General features: G+C 41.8%; 1 protein-coding gene across 1 annotated transcript; it reads left to right on the top strand.

The window, feature by feature from the left end:
• PCYOX1 (prenylcysteine oxidase 1) lies at window positions 1-22,900 on the top strand. Its single transcript, XM_057558059.1, has 6 exons — window positions 1-178; window positions 1,276-1,482; window positions 2,510-2,684; window positions 18,015-18,226; window positions 18,582-18,734; window positions 19,249-22,900. Exons 1-6 carry the CDS (start codon window positions 58-60, stop codon window positions 19,905-19,907), a joined length of 1,527 nt encoding a protein of 508 aa, XP_057414042.1. The 5' UTR covers window positions 1-57; the 3' UTR covers window positions 19,908-22,900.
• Window positions 22,901-23,433: the final 533 nt, after the last annotated feature.

Genomic DNA, 23,433 nt, shown 5'->3' with positions numbered 1-23,433 from the left:
ACTCAAATACGGGCGGACAGCTGAGCTTTCCCGTTCCACCGCAGCGCCCCGAGAGCCATGGAGCGCACCGTTGGCCCGCTCGCCTGCTTGACCGTGGGGCTGTGGCTGGGGTTGTTGCTGCTGTGCAGCTGGGGGTTCCCCGGGAGCGCCGAGCCACGGGCCCCGCCGGAGAATATCGGTAAGCGAGAAGGAGGCGGCGCGCGGCGGGGGCGGTGGGAGCGCGCCTTACGCCGGGCGGCCGCTGCCTGATGCGCCAGGCCGGGCACCCGCGACGCCTGCCGGGCCGCGCAGAACGAGCTCCCTGCGCAAGTGGAGCTCTTCCCGGTTCGCGCCTCGGGACCGCTTTACGTGCCCCAGGGACCGCCCTTTCCCGGGCGTGGAGACTTGCCTACTTGAGCAATGGGCCGTGGAGGGGGGCGACCCGGGCTGGCGGGCGGGCGCCAGGCCTCCGTGCAGCCCCTGAGTCGGAGGCCTTGGGCTCCGGGGAGGCTGAGGCCCCTCCCGCGGCCTTCCCTTGCTGCACTTGTTGGGAGGTCGGTCTTCTGGCTGGTCCGGGAGCGACGGGCCAATTCCGCTCTGCAGATGAGAGGCGCACGCGGGCACAGCACACCAAGCAGCGCAGATAAGCTGACCACGCTGACCGCGTCTGCTTCCAGTGATGGGCTGGGGTGCCCTTCCCCCGTCCGCTTTGCTGAAGCCGGCCGGCTGGCACAGTCCCCTGGCTTGCACAAGTTCTCTGCCTAGGACGACTACACAGCCGAAACAGTCACTCTTTTAGTTTGAGTCGTTTTGGTGGTTTGCCCCCTGTTTATTTTGTTTTGCTTTGTTCTTTTATTCCCCTTTAAGCCGTGTTCTTTGGAATCATTAACCTGTTTACATTAACGAGGCAACAAATCAAGGCAAAAATGGCGGCCACTTTATTTGAAATGCGTCCTGGAGAGGCCCCACCTCCTCTGTTCCTTTGCATTGGGCACAAAGAAGGGTGTGCGGCGGTCCACTTGGTCCTTCCCGCAACGAACTGTGAGACTCTTGGGCCATCTGGCAAAAAAAAAAAAAAAAAAAGTGTAACTACCACTTTTGTCTGGGGGCAGTGTCCAGATTCATAGTTCTATCTTCACTGCAGCTGCCACTTGCCTCCCCCTCCCCAGGCTTTCCTAAATTGTTGATAACAGCCTTAAGCAACGTCTGTTGTTGATTTATGGCCTTTCAAAAACAAAGCAAACCTACAAAACTGGTAAGAGGGAAAAAAACCTGTTCCTTTTTTTTCCCCCATAGCGATTATTGGAGCTGGCATTGGTGGCACTTCAGCAGCCTATTATCTGCGGCAGAAATTTGGGAACGATGTGAGGATTGACGTGTTTGAAAAAGGAGAGGTGGGGGGCCGTCTGGCCACCGTGACTATGCAGGGGCAAGAATATGAGTCAGGAGGTTCTGTCATCCATCCTTTAAATCTGCACATGAAGCGTTTTGTCAAGGACCTGGGTATGTAATTTGGCCTTAGAGCTAAGCAGACTTTAATATGCATGGATATTGTTATCAGATAGGGAACTGAAACTTTCCTGCCTTGTTAATCGTCTTTTACAGTGAAGCTGGTAAAACTGCTTTCCTCACTTTCCTGCTAGCAGTTGGTACTGCCTTAGGAGGTGCTCTGCTGTAATGGGATACTAGTTACCTGTATCTTCAGTTATCTGGAATTACAGCCATGGGGGTCAGGGTGGGGATGGCTGCTGCTGTGGGTTCTCAAACCTCTGGGTTCGTGTTAAAGAATCAAAGAATGGTTTGAGTTAGCAGAAACCCTAGCGTGCTCATTTTGCAGCTGGGGAAATGAGGCCCAGAGACTTGAGGTGTTGTCTGGCTTAAGGTCACTCACACAGCTGTAGGTGCAAACATGTGCCTAGAACTTGGGACATCGGACTGCTTGCCTACCAGCAGAGGCACTGGACAGGTGTGGGGGAAGCGTGGCCGGCCTCTGCAGGCTCCTTCCTCAGGGAATATTGTGTAATTTTGGCCTTCTTCCAGTTATCAGGAATATCCAGTTATGCAAAATAGGATTTGCACAGGGATGGGGCTGACTTCTTTTCCTTAGCTGCTTGCCACATCTCCAGTGGACGCCTCCTGGGCCTCTTTCCTCCATGAAGGCGAGTGTATGTCAGGAGCCATTTACGCTGCCAAGAGTCATGTCTGACATTTCTGTTTTTAAGTTGAATTCAGCTCATCCTCTGTTTTTTCTTTTGACTTTTTAGTCTTTTTAGACTAACTATAGCCAGTCTCATTTTGATATATCTGCATGATCATCCAACCCATCTTTCAGGGAATCCGCTTTTGGAAAGTGTGGTGTCTAGTGTATCACCCACTGTTCTAAAGATAGAGCTCCTTTAACATGTCTCCTGAGAACTGGGGGAAGCCCGAATTCACTCACTTCAGAATGTCCCCGATAGCTTCAGATTACCTTCTCTCATTTGAGCAGTACAGAAACCACTGACTTAGCTACCTTTCTTTGTTTTTGCAGGTCTCTCTGCTGTTCAGAGCCCTAGTGGCCTAGTGGGGGTGTATAACGGAGAGACTCTGGTATATGAGGAGAACAGCTGGTTTATAATAAACATGATTAAACTAATTTGGCACTATGGATTTCAGTCCCTCCGAATGCACATGTGGGTAGAGGATATATTAGACAAGTTTATGAGGTAATTCTTTCTCTTCCGTTTAACCTAAGACTTTTTATTAGATGATCTGTAGGAATTATAGTTTCTCGGAACAGTTCTCTACCTAACCGCAGCCTGTTTTTAAGATCGTTAGGCAAAATGTTTTGTATATAATATGCAGACCATTTATCCACTTCGAAGCTGAAAGGGTAGTTTATTTTTGCTTCTGAAAACATATTTTGCAAATGCTTATTTAATGTTACCAGGCACTTTAAAATGCTCTACAAATATTAACTCCTTGAAGTCTCATGACAGCTCTCTGAGGTAAGTACTGTTATTAGCTTCTTTTCACAGGTGTGGAAGGTGGAGGCTTAGAGAGGTTTCAAGTGTGCAAGTCCACCCGCCTAGTAACTGGTGGAGCTGGAGTTCTCACCCAGGCAGTTTGGCTCCAGAGTCCTCCCTCTTAATCTTGGAACTGTTTTAGTGTTGTGTGTAGATGAATGAGCTGATGTGTACAAGAGCTTGTAGAAAGGATCAGAAAACTTAAATGAGCTTTATTTAACTGTGACATGATGTTTCAGTGAGCCAGCAGCCTGAAATATCAGTCCTGAGCCACAAGAATTTAAATTAGGATATTAAATTCCCACACTGTCTTGTGTAGTGAGAATACAGGTGCCTCTTTTCCTTCTCTATGTTTTTCTGTATTTTCAAAAATTTCTTTGTGTATGAATATGCATTGCTTTGGTAAGTAGGAAAAATAACATAAGATAACCAGTCTACCTTTGAAAGATACAACCTATTTTTTTTTTAAGGTGATTGGCATGTGCTAATTTTTATGCTGGTTTACAGTTTTAGATCCTGGAGAAATTCAGCTTGTAAATGCTAATAATGTTTCATTACTGTGACTGTGCCAACGTAATAAAATAATTGTTAAAAAGGTAAAATTAGGGACTTCCCCTGGTGGTGCAGTGGATGAGAATCTGCCTGCCAATGCAGGGGACACAGGATCGATCCCTGGTTGGGGAAGATCCCACATGCTGTGGAGCAACTAAGCCCGTGCGCCACAACTGCTGAACCTGCGCTCTAGAGCCCGCGAGCCACAACTACTGAGCCCGTGCGCCCTAGAGCCTGCACGCTACAACTACCAAAACCCACGTTCTCTAGGGCCTGCGTGCCACAACTGCTGAGCCTGCGTGCTGCAACTGCTGAAGCCCACGTGCCTAGAGCCCATGCTCCGCAACAAGAGGAGCCATCGCAAGGAGAAGCCTGCGCACCGCAAAGAAGATTAGCCCCCACTCTCCACAACTAGAGAGAGCCTGTGTGCAGCAACGAAGACCCAACGCAGCCAAAAAAAATAAATAAAGTTAAATCTGTTAAAAAAAAAAAAGGTAAAATTACATGTCATATGACCAAGTATTGCCCAGCACAAATGTAAGAGGTGAATAGGATAAATGTACTCTAGTTTCTGTAACTTATAGTAGTTAGGGATTTCTTTCTTTCTAAACATCGTTCTGCGGTCAATTTCTTAAACTCCTTTCCAGCGGGTACGTTAAGTTCAGCTACAGTGCAGGTTGTTTTAAAGTAGTCATTCATTCGTTTGTTCATTCACCAAATATTGAGTACTTATTATGTGCCAGGCAGTATTCTAGGTCCTAAAGATGTAGAACCCAGAACATGTCCCTGCCCTCAAAGAATACATATTCTAGTAGAGAGACAAGCAGTTTACTAGGAAAATATATAGAATTTGTGTAGAGACAGCCAGTCACTTTTTTTTTTTTAATTTTTTATTTTTTGGCTGCGTTGGGTCTTCGTTGCTGCGCGTGGGCTTTCTTTAGTTGCGGTGAGCGGGGGCTACTCTTCCTTGTGGTGCACGGGTTTCTCATTGCGGTGGCTTCTCATTGCGGAGCACAGGTTCTAGGCACGCGGGCTTCAGTAGTTGCAGCATGCAGGTTCAGTAGTTGCGGCACGCGGGCCCTAGAGCGCAGGCTCAGTAGTTGCGGTGCATGGGTTTAGTTCTTCCGCAGCATGTGGGATCTTCCCGGACCAGGGATTGAACCCTTGTCCCCTGCATTACAGCCAGTCACTTTTTTTTTTTTTTTTTTTTCAGCCAGTCACTTTTTAAAGAAAGGTGGCATGTTGCTGCATCCTCAGCAGGAAAATCAAGTTCACATGGCCTCAGATACAGCCTTGCCTGTGTATATCAGTTTTCTTGACATGTAGAGAATTGCCCTTTGAGAAATTAAGAAATCACTTTTGAAGTGAATTCAGGGTATTATAGAACTGTGAAAAAGACCCAGTGAGGGGATACATGGATTATACTGTTTTTAAAAAGTTTATTTTATTGAAGTATAGTTGATTTACAATGTGTTAATTTCTGCTGTACAGCGAAGTGATTCAGTTATACATATATATACATTCTTTTTCATATCCTTTTCCGTTATGGTTTATCACAGGATATTGAATATAGTTCCCTGTAGATTATACTATTTTTGATTTTAGAAAACAATTCCCAAACTTTATGGAATTACTGCCGCCCTCCAGTGTATCTTTGATACTTGATTATAGAGCCCTGACCTTTATGTTGTTTAAAGGGCCTTCCATCATACATTTCTGTTTCTTTCAATAAATCAAGAACATGCAGATCTTATTTTGATAATTTTGTCATACCCTATGAGATAGTTGGAGAAAGGGCAGGTATTGAGCCAGCATGTGCCAGTTGCTAAAGTGGTGAAATACTGCTGGACTTGTGAAATAGCTACTACCTGCATGTTTTCTCTTCTCTGGGAGTCTCCTCCACTGCCCCAGCAGGGAGTCTTGACTCAGTTCCAGTGCTGGAGTCAGTCTACTTTCTGTTTAATGTGGTACCAGTTATTTAATATTTGTAATATCACCCATGTCACAAAAACCAGGATTGGGAGCCACAGAGGTTGCCAAAGAGGAATCTGGAACAGTGAAATCCCCAACATGTCAGTAAAGTAGTAGTTATTAATCCTGGCTGTACATTATATTCACATGGGGATCTTTTTTTTTTTTTGGCCATGTTGCGTGGCTTGAAGCATCTTAGTTCCCAACTAGGGATGCAACCTGGGACCCCGTCAGTGGAAGTGCGGAGTCCTAACCACTGGACCACCAGGGAATTCCCAACATGGAGATGTTTTAAAAATAAGAATGATGTGGGACTTCCCTGGTGGCACAGTGGTTAAGAATCTGCCTGCCAATGCAGGGGGACACAGGTTCAGTCCCTGGTCCGGGAAGATCCCACATGCTGCGGAGCAACTAAGCCCCTGTGCCACGACTACCGAGCCTGTGCTCTAGAGCCTGCGAGCCACAACTACTGAGCCCGCGCGCTGCAACTGCTGAAGCCCACACGCTCTAGGGCCCGCGTGCCGCAACTACTGAGCCCGTGTGCTGCAACTACTGAAGCCTGTGCGCCTAGAGCCTGTGCTCCGCAACAAGAGAAGCCACCGCAATGAGAAGCCCGTGCACTGCCACAAAGAGCAGCACCCACTCGCCACAACTAGAGAAAGCCCTCGCATAGCAATGAAGACCCAACACAGCAAAAAATAAATTAAAAAAAAAAAAGAATGCTGTGCTCTACTCCTAGAGAATTTTTATTTCATTGGTTTGGAGTAGGCATCTGGGCATTGGTGTGTTCACCTCAAGTGAATCTTGCCTATAATCAGGGTTGAGAACCACTAGGTTAAAATGTGTAATTGGGGCTTCCCTGGTGGCGCAGTGGTTGAGAATCTGCCTGCTAATGCAGGAGACACGGGTTCGAGCCCTGGTCTGGGAAGATCCCACATGCCACGGAGCAGCTGGGCCCGTGAGCCACAGCTGCTGAGCCTGCGCGTCTGGAGCCTGTGCCCCGCAACGGGAGGGGCCGCGATAGTGAAAGGCCCGCGCACCGCGATGAAGAGCGGTCCCCGCACCGCGATGAAGAGTGGCCCCCACTTGCCGCAACTAGAGAAAGCCCTCGCACGAACCGAAGACCCAGCACAGCCAAAAATAAATAAATAAATAAATAAATAAAAAAAATTAAAAAAAAATGTGTAATTGGAGAATATTCTTGAGTTTTTTCTTTCTTTGAATGGTGTAAGAAACCTAAAGTCCTTGCTCAACATATTTTCTCCCTTTTTTGGATATATATGACAGATCCAGTTGGCTCCTTTTGAAAGTGGCTTGTGTGATCTTCTGTAGAAACTTTTGGGAGATTTGTTGACCAGCTTTGGGGAGGTACATTGTCATTTTTGTGCTTCTATTTCAGAGTGTGCACGGTGTGAGCAAAGGCCCATGTGATAGTAGTAAACCATGATACTTGAAAGAGGGTTCAAGCTTGTGGTAGGCAACACCCCACACCCCTGGGAGTATGCATTTTTCTTTGCTGTTGAAGGTACTTGGGTGGAGATCCTGCTGCCCATGATATCCACACTTGCCAAGTCAGTTTCCAGTTCTGAGCATTTATTTATGCAGTTTTTCTGGTTGGATGCCATTTTTTATTCCAAAATTCATGTCTTATCTCACCCCTTTCCTAATACTCTAGTCACCATTCATCTCTCTTTTCAAACATTTCTTAAGTATTATATGGTGCACACCAAACACACACTTGTGTTGTTCTGTAGTATGCATATTAGCCAGAATGTCATAGATATTCAGTCACATATTTGTTGAATTGAATCCTGTGGTCCACAAAATGGCTTCCTGTTGAGATATCTTGGCTTATAGGCTGGGTTCAAGCTCATTCTTGTCTCTAGCACTTAGTGCATTTCTGGGGACATGTTAGATCCTTAACACTTCTTGATCTGAGACTGATAGGACTCATAGTGAAAGGCTTTATAAACACCCTTTTTTTTTTCCTAAAAGGAAAAAAGTTACTCCTAACAAGTCATTTTTCATTCTTTTCGTTTTCTCATTTCCCAAATCCAGTCTGTCTTGAATCCTGTCAGTCTTTAAAATATATTCAGAATTTCACCACTTCTCACCACCATCACTGCTACCACTTTGATCCAAACCACCATTATCTCTTGTCTGGCGGCATGTGGGATCTTAGTTCCCCAACCAGGGATCAAACCCGCATCCCCAGCATTGGAAGCACAGAGTGTTAATTGCTGGACCACCAGGGAAGTCCTGCCTGGATTGTTGGAATAGCCTCCTGTGGTGGGCTGAATAATGCCTTCCTCCCTCTGGAAGATGTCTACATTCTAATCCCTGGAACCTGTGAATGTGTTACCTTACATGGTAAAAGGGACTTTGTAGATAAGATTAAGTTAAGGATCTTGAAAAGGGGAGATAATTCTTAATTATTTAGGTGGGCCCAATGTAATCACAAGAGTTTTTATAAGAGGGAGGCAGGAGAATCAGAATGAGTATTAGATGTGATGATGGAAGAAAGAAGTTGGAGTGATGCTTGGAGGGGCCATGAGCCAAGGTGGCTTATAGAAACTGAAAAAGGCAAGAAAATGATTTCTTCCCTCAGAGCTTCTAGAAGGAACCAGCCTTGCTGACACCTTGACTTTAGCCCAGTAAGATTGACTTTGGATTTCTAACCTGCAGAACCATAAGATAATAAGTTTGTATTATTTTAAGCCACTGAGTTTGTGATAATTTGTTACTGCAGAAATAGGAAACTAATACACCTCCTAACTCATCTCCTAGCTTTTGCCTTTGTGTCATCACAATCCGTTTTCAGCATAGCAGCCAAAGTAGTTTTCTAAAAATCTAAGAGTCATCACATTACTCCTCTGCTGAGAAACTTTCAGTGGCTATTTCATGCAGAGTTATAGCCAAAATATGTACCATGGCTTGGAAGACCTGAAAGGATGTAGATAATCCCATTCATCATTTTTTAATTTCCTGTTTGTTATGGGCAGAGTTGTGTGTCCTCCCCACCCCCAAACTTATATGGTAAAGCCTTAACCTCCTGTACTTCAGAATATGACTGTATTTGCAGATAGGGTTTTAATGAAGTAATCAAGTTAAAATGAAACCGTTAGGCTGGGCCCTATCCAATTTGACTGTTGTCCTTATAAGAAGAGTAGATTAGAACACACAGAAGAGGCAACAGGGATGTGCACAGACAGAGGAAAGACCATGTGAGGACACAGCAAGAAGGTGGCCATCTGCAAGCCAAGGAGACAGGCCTCAGAAGAAATCAAACCTGCCAACACAGTGATCTTGGACTTGTAGCCTCCAAATCTGTTGGAAATATATTTCTGTTTAAGCCAGCCAGCCTGTGATACATTGTAATGGCAGCCCTGGTGAACTAATCTACAGTTGATATTCTGCGTACTTGTTCACCCATTGTTGAAAGTGGGATATTGGAGTATCCGGCTATTATTGTTGAATTGTCTGTCTGTCCCTTCAATTCTGTCAGTGTTGCTTCATGTATTTTGGAGCTCTGTTGTTAGGTGCATATATGTTTGTAATTGTTATGTCTTCCTGATGGAGTAACCCTTTTATCATTATAAAATGTCCTCCTTTGTCTCTAGTAACAATTTTTGTCTTAAGTCTATTTTCTCTGATATTAGTATAGCCACTCCTGCTCTCTTTTCATTACTGTTTGCATGGTATATCTTTTCCCATCTTTTTACTTTCAACCTATTTGTGTCTTTGAATCTGAAGTGTATTTCTTGTAGACAAGATAAGTTGGATTATTATGATTATTTTAAAAATCCAGTCTGCCAATCTCTGTGTTGTGATTGGAGAGTATAGTCCATTTATGTTTAATTACTGTTGATATTTGCTTTTTATATGTCTTTTTTTTTTTTTTGGCTGTACCGCACGGCATGTGGGATCTTAGTTCCCCACCAGGGATTGAACTTGTGCCCCCTGCAATGGAAGGCAGAGTCTTAACCACTGGACTGCTGGGGAAGTCCCTCTATATGTCTTATATCATTTTTGTTCCTCTGTTTCTCCTTTACTGCTGTCTCTTTTTTTTTATCCATTTATCTTTTGATGGATATTTGGGTTGCTTCCACCCTTGGCTATTGTGAATAACGCTGTAGTAAACGTGGGTGTTCAATTATCTCTTTGATCCTGTTTTCACTTTTTTTGGATATATACCTAGAAGTGAGATTGCTGTATCTTTTGGTAATTCTACTTTTAATTTTTTGAGGAAACACCATACTGTTTTCCGTAGCAGCTGCACCATTTCACATTCCCACCAACAACGCACAAGGGTTCTAATTTCTCTACACCCTTGCCAGCACTTGTGTTATTTTCTGGTTTTTAGATAGCGGCCATCCTAATGGGTGTGAGATGATAATCTCTTTGTGGTTTTGATTTGCATTTCTCTAATGATTAGTGATGTTGAGCATCTCTTTTTTTTTTTTAATTAATTGATTTATTTTTGGCTGTGTTGGGTCTTCATTGCTGCGCACGGGCTTTTCTGTAGTTGCGGCGAGCGGGGGCTACTCTTTGTTGCAGTGTGCGGGCTTCTCATCACGGTGGCTTCTCTTGTTGCGGAGCATGGGCTCTAGGCACGTGGGCTTCAGTAGTTGTGGCAGGCAGGCTCAGTAGTTGTGGCTTGCAGGCTCTAGAGTGCAGGCTCAGTAGTTGTGTCGCATGGGCTCAGTTGCTTCACGGCATGTGGGATCCTCCTGGACCAGGGCTTAAACTCGTGTCCCCTGCATTGGCAGGCGGATTCCTAACCACTCTGCCACCAGGGGAGTCCCTCTTGAGCATCTTTTCCTATGCTTGTTGGCCATTTGTATGTCTTCTTTGGAGAAATATCTATTTAAATTGTTTGCCCATTTTTTAATTGGATTTTTGTTGTTGCTGAGTTGTAAGAGTTCTTTATATATTCTAGATATTAAACCCTTATCAGATACATGGTTTGCAAATATTTTCTCCCATTTTGTAGGTTGCTTGTTCACTCTGTTGATTGTTTCTTTCACTGCACAGATGTTTTTAAGTTTGATGTAGTCCCATTTATCTCTTTTTGCTTTCGTTGCCATATCCAGGTGATCATTGCCAAATCCAATGTCATGAAGCTTTCTCCCTATGTTTTCTTCCAGGAGTTCTATAGTTTCAGGTCTTATGTTTTTGTCTTTAATCCATTTTGAATTAATTTTTGTATATCATCTAAGGTAAGGGTCCAGTTTCATTTTTTTGCATGTGGATATCCAGTTTCCCAGCCCCATTTGTTGAAGATACTATTCTTTACCCCATTGTGTAGCCTGGGCACCTTTGATGAACATTTGATGATATACATGAGAGTGTATTTCTGGATTCTCTGTTTTGTTCCACTGATCTGTATGTCTGTTTTTATGCTGGCACAAAACTGTTTTGATTACAGTAGATTTGTATTATGCTTTGAAATCAGGAAATGTGAGACCTCCAGCTTTGTTTTTCTTTCTCCATATTGTTTTGGCTATTTGGGATCTTTTGAAATTCCATGTGAATTTTAGGAATTTTTTCCAGTTCTGCAAAAAAAAAAAAAATGTCACTGGGATTTTGATAGGGATAGCACTGAATGTGTAGATCACTTTAGGTAATATGGACATTTTAACAATTTCAAGTCTTCCAATCCAAGAACACAGGATGTCTTTAATGTCTTTCAGCAATGTTTTGTAGTTTTCAGTGTACAAGTCTTTTTGTCTCCTTGGTTAAGTTTACTCCTAAATATTTTATTCTTTTTGATGCTATTGTAATGGATTGTTTTCTTCATTTCCTTTTCGTATTGTTCATTGTTAGTATATAGTGCCTTTAAAAAAAATTGAGATATAATTGACATATGACATTATGTAAGTTTAAGGTGTACAATGTGTTGATTTGATACATTTATAATATATATTACATTATGATTACCACCATAGCTAGTTAACACCTCTGTCATATCACATAATTATTATTTCTTTTATGTGGCAAGAACATTTAAGACCTAGTCTCTTAGAAACTTGGAAGTATATAAAATAGTATTGTTGGCTATCATCATTATGCTGTGCATTAGATCTCCAGAATTTATTCATCCTCTAGGTGCTGCCTTCTTTTGTTTTAGAGAGTGTACCATTTTAATTCTCTTGCTGTTTCTTTTAGTGTACATATTTTTGTTATTGTGTTAGTAGTTTCCCTGGGGATTACAGTTACTATCTTAACTTAAAATAATGTTAATTGCTTAAAACAATGTTAATTGAATTAATACCAACTTAATTTCAATAGTACACAAAAACTTTACTCCAATATAGCTTTGTTACCTCACCATACTTTGTGCTATTGTCATACAAATTATGTCTTTATGTTCTATAAGCTTATTAGTTTTATAATTATTGCTTTATGCAGTTTTTAAAAAGTCAGATAAGGGAAAAGAATTTCAAGCATATACAGTAGTCCCTTGGTATGCATAGGGGATTGGGTGCAGGACCACCCCACAGATACCAAAATCTGCAGATGCTCAGATCTCTTACAGTTGGCCCTCTGTATCTGTGAGTTCTGCATTTGTGGAAATGGAGTACCAAATGTATATTTATTAGAAAAATTTGTGTATAAGTGGACCCATACAGTTCAAATCTGTGTTGTTTAAGGGTAAACTGTATATCTTTATACTGTCTTTTATATTTACCTATTTAATTACCTTTACCCATTCTTCATGTGGATTTGAGTTTCTGTCTGGTGCTATCTCAGCCTGAAGGGCAACTTTTAGTATTTCTTGTAGGGCAGGTTTGCTAGTGTTAAATTATCTGTTTTTGTTTACCTGGGATTATATTAATTTCTCTTTATTTTTGAAGGCTACTTTTGCTGGATATAGAACTCTTGGTTAATAGTCTTTTTTTTCCCCAGCATTTTCAATATGTCATCCCGCTATCTTCTGGACATCATGGCTTCTGAAGAGAAGTCAGCTCCTAATCTTACCAAGGATCGTTTTTGCTGGATGAGTTGCTTTTCTCTTGCTGCTTTCAAGATTTTCTCTTTATTTATCCACAGTTTAACCATTATGTGTTTAGATGTAGATTTTTTTGAGTTTATCCTTTTTGGATTTGTTGAGCTTCCTGGATGTATAGATTAATGTCTTCCATCAAATTTGGGAAATTTTTGACCATTATTTCTTCATAAATTTTTTGTCCGTTTCTTTTTTCTCCTCTCCTTCTAGGATTCCCATTATGTGTATCTTGGCATGCTTTTTGTTGTCTCACAGGCTCCAAGGCTCTGATAATTTTCTTAACTCTTGATTCTTTCTGTTCCTGATTGTATAATCTCAACTGACCTTATCTTTAAATTCACTGCTTCTTCTGCTGTTTCAAATCTGCTGTTGAGCCCCTCTAGGGAATTTTAATTTCAGACTATACTTTTCAACTCCAGAATTTTAAATTTTTTTCTATAATTGCTTTCTCTTTATTAACAGTCTATTTGTTCTAATCAACATTGTTTTCATACTTGCTCTAGTTCTTTAGATATGGATTCCTTTGAACATATTTATAATAGCTGATTTAAAGTCTTTGTCTATGGGACTTCCCTGGTGGTCCAGTGGTTAAGACTCTGTGCTTCCAATGCAGGGGTCGCGGGTTCGGTCCCTGGTTGGCGAACTAAGATCCCATGTGCCGTGTAGTGAGGCCAAAATAAATAAATAAATAAATAAATAAAGTCTTTGTCTAGTAGGTCCAATGTCTGGGTTTTCTCAGGGAAAGTTTCTGTTGACTCCTTCCCCCCCGCCACCCCATGTATGGGCCGTACTTTCATGTTTCTCTGAGTATCTCGTGATTTTTGTTGAAAACTGGACATTTAAAATAATATTAAATGGCAGCTCTGGAAATCAGAATTTCCCTTACCCCAGGTTTGTTGTTGTTGTTGTTTGTTTGTTTAGTGACTTTCTGGGACTGATTCTGTGAAGTCTGTATTCTTTGCCATGTATGGCTATTCAAGTGTGTGTGTTGGGATATGTTTGCAATGCTCTGGAGGGTGGTTTACAACTCTACTTTAGCCTTTACTTCTGGCTTGCTGAAAGCCTCAAGGTCAGCCAGAGGTGACAGATTTGGGCCTTCTCAGGTCTTTCCTGGGCATGTGACAGCCTTGTACATGGGCATGAGCTTCTAGGTCCCCAGGAATGAACTGGGGTTTTTCATTCCCCAATATTTAAAAAAAAAAATCTTTTGGTAAGCCTCTTATTAGCCCCAGTTGGTATCACAGCCTCAGGCAGCTGATGTTAAATTGCCACTGATGTTTTTGACAGATGCACTCAGGATGGGCTGTTTGTACAGAGCGAGCTCTGAATCAGGTCAAAAAAGACAAGCCCTAACCTAAAAAATACAACAAACTAGTGAAAATAACAAAAAGAAACAGACTCACAGATACAGAGAACAAACTAATGGTTACCAGTGGGGTGGGGGGGAATACAGTGGTGGGGGACTGGGAGGTACAAACTATTAGGTGTAAGATAGGCTACAGGATGTATTGTGCAACTTGGGGAATATAGCCAATATTTTGTAATAACTGTAAATGGAGTATATCCTTTAAAAATTGTATTTAGAAAAAGAAAAGGACAATCCCTGAGGATAGAGCTTTTGAGTGAGTTGCCAGATAGGGCAAAAGTGGCACTTCTCTGGGAATGGGAATTTTGGGATGCTCCAAGCCTGTTTTATCCCCTCCTGTGGCTGCCAGCTTGCTGGTTTCACAGGGATTGTAGTTGCAAGGCTGCTGATTTTGAAGGCTACCTTGTTGCTAGCAAGAGGGGAATGGGAATAGGGGAAGTTAAAATAGCACAAGGCTCATTTGTTCATACAGACATTCAGCCATTTTTCTTGAATAAATTCTCCTGGGATTTTATTTCCAGAGTTCTGAAAAAGTTGATGTTGACAATATTTGTCAGTGTTCTCATTGCTTTTACGTAGGGGCAGATTTTCTAAGGTCCTTACTCAATTATTGTAGAGTGCTTCATCCCACCTTCCCTACTTTTTTCTGTCTGTGCCTCTACCTGTTCTCCTGGCTCTCTCTGCTTCAGCTGCAATACCAGGCATGCTGCTGTCATAAGGCCTTTGCACTGCTCTTACCTCTGTCTGAAATATTCCCCCCCACTCCCGTCCCTGCAAGGCTTGTAGCCTCACCTCCTTCGGGTGTTTGCTGACGGATCACCTTCTCAGTGAGGCTTTCCTTGACTACTTATTTTTTTGTATCATCTTATTTAGAGTTGCAATCCTGTCAGCTCCAAGCATTTCCAATCTTACTTTTTAAAAAAAAATTTTTATTTTTAATTTTGTTTATTTGTTTTTGGCTGCATCGGGTCTTCGTTGCTGCATGTGGGCTTTCTCTAGTTGAGGTGAGTGGGGGCTACTCTTCGTTGCAGTGTGTGGGCTTCTCATCGTGGTGGCTTCTCTTGTTGCGGAGCACGGGCTCTAGGCATGCGGGCTTCAGTAGTTGTGGTGCACTGGCTTAGTTGCTCCATGGCAGGTGGGATCTTCCCAGACCAGGGCTGGAACCTGTGTCCCATGCACTGGCAGGCGGATTCTTAACCACTGTGCCACCAGGGAAGCCCTCCAATCTTACTTTTGATTTACTTTTCTCCTTGATAATTATCGTCCTCTAAACTGTCATATAATTTGCTTGCATTTCTTTATTTATTTTATTGACTGTTTCCCCATCTAGAACAAAAGCTCCATTAGAGCAGGGACTTTTTTCTGTGTTAGTGCTGACTTCTGCATCCTTAGCACCTAGAACAGTGTCTGACTCAAAGTTGATGCTCCATAAATAAATATTTGTTGAATGATTAAGTGAATGAATGAGTGACTAAATGGGTAAGGGTTATACAAATGTAGTTTAAAAAGAAAAGAAGTTTGTGTAAGCAATCTGATTAGCAGAAACTATTAGTTACGTCTCACTTTTTAGTAAATAGGCATTCTTTTTTTCTTAAATTTATTTATTTCATTTATTATTTATTTTTGTCTGTGTTGGGTCTTCGTTGCTATCACGGGCTTTCTCTAGTTGCGGTGAGTGGGGGCTACTCTTCGTTGTGGTGCACAGGCTTCTCCTTGCGGTGGCTTCTCTTGTTGGAGAGCACAGGCTCTAGGTGCGCGAACTTCAGTAGTTGTGGCTCGCAGGCTCTAGAGCGCAGGCGCAGTAGTTGTGGCGCACGGGCTTAGTTGCTCCGCGGCATGTGGGATCTTCCCGAACCAGGGCTGGTACCCGTGTCCCCTGCATTGGCAGGCGGATTCTTAACCGCTGCACCACCGGGGAAGCCCGTAAACAGGCATTCTAATGCAGGGGTCTCCAACCCCTGGGCCTCAGACCTGTTAGGAAGCGGGCCGCACAGCAGGAGGTGAGCGGGGCCGGGGAGGGGGGGTGGGTGGGGGTGTGGGGGGAGTGGGCTGGGCACATGAGCGAAGCTTCATCTGCCGCTCCCCATCGCTCGCATTACCTCCTGAACCATACCCCCCACCCCGTCTGCGGAAAAATTGTCTTCCATGGCACTGGTCCCTGGTGCCGAAAAGGTTGGGGACCGCTGTAATGCAACTAGTATTGTAAAGCAGTTACAGTGCTCAGTGTTTATACGGTATATATTGTCTCATGTCACCCTCTATGAGGCCTTTACTTAGGAGGCTTGTTTGAGTGGGGTTGGGGCTCAGGTGGGAGGAGGCAGGGAATAATTTTTTTATAACATCATATTTAAGTTATTTAATTGGCTACTATTTTGTCATGCTGACCATTAGCAAAAGATTGCTCTTCATTTTATGAGGTATTCAGTGTGTTATTTTTCTGAAGAACTCAGTGTTTTCATCTTACTTTTTCCAACTTCCTAGGGACTACAAGCCAAACAGTATGGCTGGAAGGAATTATTTTAATTTCTCAGTTTTGGCACTGAGAATTTTTCCACAAAAATATATTCAGCATTTTGTATACTACACCGTTAGACAGTAGGTAATGTTGAAATGGATATGACATTATCTCTGCTCTTTAAAAAAATTACAGATTATTTTGAGAGAAGAAATTTGATGTAAAAACTCTTCTTTGATCACTGGTAGAGATCTTTCCTTGGCATTTATTTCTTCCTTTCCTTCATACACTTATCTGTGCATATGCCTGAGTACCTGTTCCTAACTGTAAGTTCCTTGAGAGAAAGAAACCATGTCTTCCTCATTTTTGTATCACTTGCAACCTGAAAAGATATGTATTGAATTATTGCATGAACTAATTTATGTGAACATTTTTTCAAGTCTCTAAAGTGCAGAGAAATGTCAGGTGATAGTTCCTAAAAATTAAATAATTTGAAGTAGTATCTAAGTGCTGAGCATGAGTGCTAAGTTTTATGGGACTTTTGGAGGTGATGACATCACTGTGGACTGGGAAGTTGGGTAAGACTTTGCTAAGGGGGTGGGATTCAGGCTCTGAAGGAAAGTGTAGCTAGTTGTTCTATGATTAGGGATGGGAAGTGTATTCCAGATGGAGGGAAGAGGTAGTGCAGTGTTTGGGAGCAATATCCAGAGCATGTTTAGAGAGCAGTGAATGAATGGGTCAGCTGTATTCAAGTGGAAGATTGTGTGTGTGTGTGTGTGTGTGTGTTTGTGTCTGGTTGAAGGCAGAGGGGGATAGTGGTTCTTGAGTCTTCTACTTGCCATGTGACTTTTAGACAAGTTCTTTAACTTCTACTTTGTTTCTTTATCTGCAGCTGAGCAAAGGAGTTAGTTAGACTTGATGAGTTTGGCTCTAAAAATCCATGATTTTTTTTTTTAATGTCAGAACTTTAGTAAGTAACAGTAATACACAAGATGTTTTTTGAGTAAGTGGATGGATGACAAAATAAGGGTATTTTAGGACATCTGGGAGATTCATAAATGTTTCAAAGAAGAGAAACTAGAGGCAGGTAGATCAGTTATTCATTTTAGTAGTTTGAATATAAATCCTCATTTAAGATCAGGGAGATGAGAATGAAGTAACAGAAGAGATGTTAGAAAGATTGATAAGGTTGGTTTCCTTCTTAGGTGGGAGAAGCAGAGAGGAGAAGTGAAATGTTTACATTTGAAACTAGATGAACTGAGGATGACATGTAGGATGTTGGGAGTAACTTGTTATTTTTGGTTGTGGGAGGAGAGAGGATCAAGTCTAGTGGAAAGGTAAAGTTTAACTTTAGACATGTCTAAGTGTGCTCAAGATAAGATGAATAAGACATACCTACTTCTTGAAAGGTGCTCCCAGTGACCGTATTAATGCAGAAGAGTGTATATAAAGGACAGTGGACTTGCCCCAGAGGAGGCGGAGGGAGAGGGAGGCCAAGAACCTCTGGGATACCTGGGGCAGATGGTGACTGAGGTGCATCTCACAGGATAGGTAGGGACTCATCAGAAGGACACATGAAAGTCACTTTGAGTCTTAGAATGCTATTTTCCTTCTTTATGTGTACCCTTCCCCCTGTCTTGTTTGGTGTTTAATGGCCATTTCCTTTCTGTTCAAAAGGATCTACCGCTACCAATCTCATGACTATGCCTTCAGTAGCGTAGAAAAGTTACTACATTCCCTAGGAGGGGACGACTACCTTGGATTATTTAACCGATCACTTCTTGAAACCTTGCAGAAAGCAGGCTTTTCTGAGAAGTTCCTCGATGAAATTATTACTCCTGTCATGAGGATCAATTATGGCCAAACCATGAACATCAATGGCTTTGTAGGTAAGTCAGGGCTTGGAATAGTTACGGACATTAGTTTACAGAGTGGTTTACCTGATGCTATGATGGCTCCTTACTTTAGGCCATGATTTGGAGAAGACTACCTTTCTTTGTGAAACCTCAGACACGATAAAAATGTTGGCAAAATTGTGTATTGTAAATGTGCATTTCTATGGGAACAGAGTCTTTAGCTTTTATTAGTTGAATGCTTCTCATCTGGGGGAGATTTTGCTCCCAGGGCCATTTGGCAATGTCTAAAGACATTTGGAGCAGGGCTCAGCTAATTGGGAAGGGAGAGGGGGTAGAGGGCCTCTTACAGAGTCAGAATTAAAACACATTTTCTTCCTACCGCTGACAGGGGCAGTGTCAATGTCCTGTACTGATCCTGGCCTTTGGGCAGTAAAAGGTGGCAATAAACTTGTTTGCTCACGGCTCCTTCAGGCTTCCAAAAGCAATCTTATATCTGGCTCAGTAATGTCCATAGAGGAGAAAACAAGGACCAAGCAGACAGGTAAACTTGAACTTCTATTTTATTGTTCCCTAGTTTTCCCTGCAGAAAATAATTGCTCAGGGAGAAAAACCTCTTTCTCCATCTCTCACTCAGTTCCAAATGATGGAATTTTAGTTTCCTGACCAGGGATCGAACCTGCGCCCCCTGCACTGGACGGCCAGGGAAGTCCCAAATGATGGAATTTTAAATTGGAGGTGTTGTATGTCATGTAGAAATATTCATAAATGTGCTCAAGTACAGCAGCATGACTCTTTGGATTTAAAAAACAATTTCATCCTCAAAAGTAAAAATTTCATATTTTGTACTTATTGACAAGATTTTATTTCCATTCCAAGTAGAAAATTGGCCTCATTGTAATACAAATGCAAGGGATAATTATCTTAAGGGATAAAACTTGTTTAATTCCTTAGAATTATAGAGAAACTATTAAGAAGGTATAGAATTATTTTTAGAAGGTATAAAATATAGTATGTTAGAAACATTAAAAAAATGTATGCTTCCTTATTTCCTCTAGGAAATCCCACAAAGGTGTATGAAGCGGTCTACCAAACTGGATCTGAGACCCATTCAGATTTCTATGACATCGTCCTGGTGGCCACTCCATTGAATCGAAAAATGTCCAATATAACTTTTCTCAACTTTGATCCTCCAATTGAGGAATTCCATCAATACTACGAACCTTTAGTGACAACTTTAATTAAGGGGCAGTTGAATTCAACTGTCTTTACCTCTAGAGCCTTAGATGAGTTTGATCTCGGTACAATCTTAACCACTGATAATCCAGATTTATTCATTAACAGCATTGGGTTTGTGTCTTCTGTAGAAGAAAATAATAATCCTCAACCAAAAGCGGATAGGGCACACGTTTGGAAGATCTTTTCCGCAGGACCTCTTACTAAAGAACAAATTTTAAAGCTCTTTGTGTCCTATGATTATGCTGTGAAGCGGTCATGGCTTGCATACCCTCATTATACGCCTCCAGAGAAATGCCCTTCCATCATACTCCACGATCGACTTTATTACCTCAATGGCATGGAGGTTGCAGCAAGTGCCATGGAAATGAGTGCTGTTGCAGGCTACAATGCTGCTCTCCTCGCCTATCACCGCTGGAACGGGCACACACACATGATTGACCAGGAGGAGTTATATGAGAAACTTAAAACTGAACTATGAAATACCACTGTTTCTTTTTTTCCCCTCCTGGTTCCAAATGGAATTATCACTGGCAAAAAAGAACACAGTCTGAGCAGAGATGATTTTGAATCAGATATTTTGCCGTTATCATTGTTTAACAAAAATAATCCCGGTGAATCATGAGAAATACAAGGTTCTAATTAAGCATGAAGGCATAACTATTGCATCTCCAAAATTTCTTTATTCTTTCTTTAATATCCATCAGCAATGTTTCCCAAACTTCTCTGATCGTAAGAATCATCTGGAGTTTGTTAAACGTACGGATTCTCTAGCTCCTCTGGAGATTCTGATTTAATAGGTCTGGGGTGGGGCCCTGAACCAAACCTTAAAGCATTTTAAGCTGAGCACTTGAGGAAGACTTATCTTTTAGTTCGGGACTAGTTCATTTGTGCTTCGCAGCTGGATGTGATCTTCAGTCAGATACAACTACTATGGGAGCTGGTATCTTATGCCTGGCTTTAGTAATTTATATTTTTTAAAGTACATATGCCCATGCTTGAAGCCTTGACTTTCAGAATGTTCTTTTCATTGCTTCTGTCTCTATTTTATTGGGGGTGAAATTCAGAAGTCTTAGTTTAGTATAAATTTAAGATGTCATACAAAAATCTTAAGTAAAATGAAAAGTACAGACTATTGATTTAAGAAATTGGTCTTCTATTATCAAACCCTCACCTGAGGAGCTTTTATTTATTTCTTTATTTTTGCTGTGTTGGGTCTTCGGTTCGTGCGAGGGCTTTCTCTAGTTACGGCAAGTGGGGGCCACTCTTCATCGCGGTGCAGGGACCGCTCTTCATCGCGGTGCGCGGGCCTCTCACTATCGCGGCCCCTCCCATTGCGGGGCACAGGCTCCAGACGCGCAGGCTCAGTAGTTGTGGCTCACGGGCCCAGCTGCTCCGTGGCATGTGGGATCTTCCCAGACCAGGGCTCGAACCCGTGTCCCCTGCATTAGCAGGCAGATTCTCAACCACTGCGCCACCAGGGAAGCCCTGAGGAGCTTTTAAAAATAGTGGTAGAGCTCCACAGCAGAGATTCTGATTTAGTTGATGGAGGATAGGACCTCAGCTTTTTGTAGCTTTTGAAAGTTCCTAACTTGCATCCTGGGTTGAGATTCACTGATGGTGGCGGTTTATGATGTTTCCCAAGGGTTTTTAGTGCCTTAAAAGTCCCAAGAAACCCAATCCATTATCAAAGCGGGTCCATGTTGCAAAGAATGATTTCTCTCAGTGAGAACTCTAATAATCTTGATAGTAAGATGCATTGACAGTCTCACAGCAGAGGCGACTTAGATTACTCCAGAGCAGTTGGCACTAGAGTAGGATATTCAGCAAGACACCTTCCTTGATCAGATCCAGTGTATGTTCAAACTGTTAAATGCTTCTAAAGGTACTGTAGCATTTTGGTTGAGAAATTGGTTGCTGAAATCTTTTGGGGCCCTGGTTCTGAGCCTCAGCTGTACATTGGAATCACTTGTAGGAGTGCTTCCTGAATGATTCTAATATGTAGCCAAACTTGAGAACCAGTTCTCCATCTGTACAAAGATCATGAATGACTGTCCTTTTAGTCACTGGAAGGACAGGACAAGTAAAAGCTTGTGAATTCTAAAAGTAACTGCAACCAAGTTAACATGTATTGTTTTAAAAAAAAAAAAGTCCTCCAGATTATAGCAAAAAAGAGAACATTGATTCTTAAAACAATTTCTTCTCTATTACAATTGTGAATATTAATATGCTGATAAAACTGCCAAGATATATTTGATGTAGAGGCAGGAATTAAATTTATAGTTTGTCAAAGAGTCAGCTTTTTACTATTTTTATTCTTAAGTATGTTGAGACATTCATATTTTTTTCTTTTGTGGTTTAATGAAGACAGTTATGTAGAGAGTGTAATACTATTATGTATATGCTAAAAGTGGGTGAATACTAATGAGGTAATTTAATTTCTATCACTTACAGACTTGTTTTGCGATTGGATATATTTTTACTTAGAACACAAATTTAAAAGGTTGCTGTTATATCAAACCCAACTCTGTTTTCCAACAAGGCATCTGAAGTTGTTTCCTCAAAGAGCAAAACAGGTTATCCGTATGTCAAGCATATTAGTATTAATGCAATTACAGTATTAAAAAACTTTTTTTTTTTAATTGGAAGAAAAATCCTATCAGGGCCCATTATTCCAGGAGGCCGCTCAAATCATCTTTTTACAGAAGAGACTGGTAAAAATTATGCAGGGGCTGAATGAAGGCCAAGTTCTGCTCCAGTGGTTCTCCAACTTGAGTGTGCATCGGAATCAACTGGAAGCCTTGTTAAAACATTGCTGAGCCTCACCCCCAGAATTTGTTTCAGTAGGTCTGGAGTGGCATACGAAAGACTGCATTTCTGTTATGTTCCTAGGTGATGGTACTTGTCTAGGAACCACACTTAGAAAACCAGTTCAACAATTCAGCTCTACGTGGCTGCAAAAAACACAAGCTTGTCGACATTCGTCAAGAATTAAAAAGAGGAGAATGGAAAAATAAAAATGTATTGGCCTTCGTTAGTTTGATACCTCTCGCTATTCTTTTGCTGTAAACATTTCCTATAAATAGGAAATACCACTTTACATACACATAAGCCACCCATTTTATTATACTTTACAAGTACCTCACATACTGTGTGTACACCCCTCTCCAGTTTTAAAGCGATTCATGATTTGTAGGCTTTTTACCAGATTACAAAAAGAAGCTTAAGCATTTGCTTGATAGGTTTCCTAAAGTTAGGTTTATGATACAACCATCTGTAAAATATCTCTCATTTGAGTTTGTGAACCATAAAATTTATGAACTAGGTGAATATATCACAGGCAGCGTTACCACTATCTTCTACTCCACAAAGAACCACAATGCACTGGAATGTTTTTCTCTGGAATTGTATTTCTACTCCTGTATTCAAAAAAATTTTCCACGTATGTTCAAAAATAAAACCATGATATCATGACTTCCTGTGTTTTACTTCTGTTGTACTATACGGTTGACCCCTCAACAATGTGGTGGGTAGGGACGCCGACCCCCGAGCAGCCAAAAATCTGCGCGTAACTTACAGTCAGCCCTCTGCACATGTGGTTCCTCCATCCAGTTCAGAATCCATGGATTCAAACCACCATGGATGGTGTAGCACTGTAGTATTAGCAAATTATTTACTAATAATCCAAAATTATTTTGGAAAAAATCTGTATAGAAGTGGGCCTGCACAGTTCAAACCTGTGTTGTTTGAGCAAAACCATACTTGGAATGTAAACGTATGTGAAAAAGTCAGAGTCCGTCAAAGTTATGGCAAGAACTTTGAAAATTCCAGTTAATGTTTCAGAAGAAACCCACTCAGGCTTGCAGCTTCTTTATCTCTGTTCAGAGGTAAAAGATACAGAAAATGGGCATCCTTGCCAATGTTTCATATTGTTAAGATTCTTGTATTTTAATGCATTAAAAACCTCAGGGACTTCCAGTGGATGAGCATCCGCCTGCTAATGCAGG

This window comes from Balaenoptera acutorostrata, chromosome 12 (genome assembly GCF_949987535.1).
Source record: "Balaenoptera acutorostrata chromosome 12, mBalAcu1.1, whole genome shotgun sequence".
NCBI classification, from domain to species: Eukaryota; Metazoa; Chordata; class Mammalia; order Artiodactyla; family Balaenopteridae; genus Balaenoptera; species Balaenoptera acutorostrata.
Note: the sequence above shows the minus strand (reverse complement) of the source record. Positions and strands in the feature narration are given on the sequence as shown.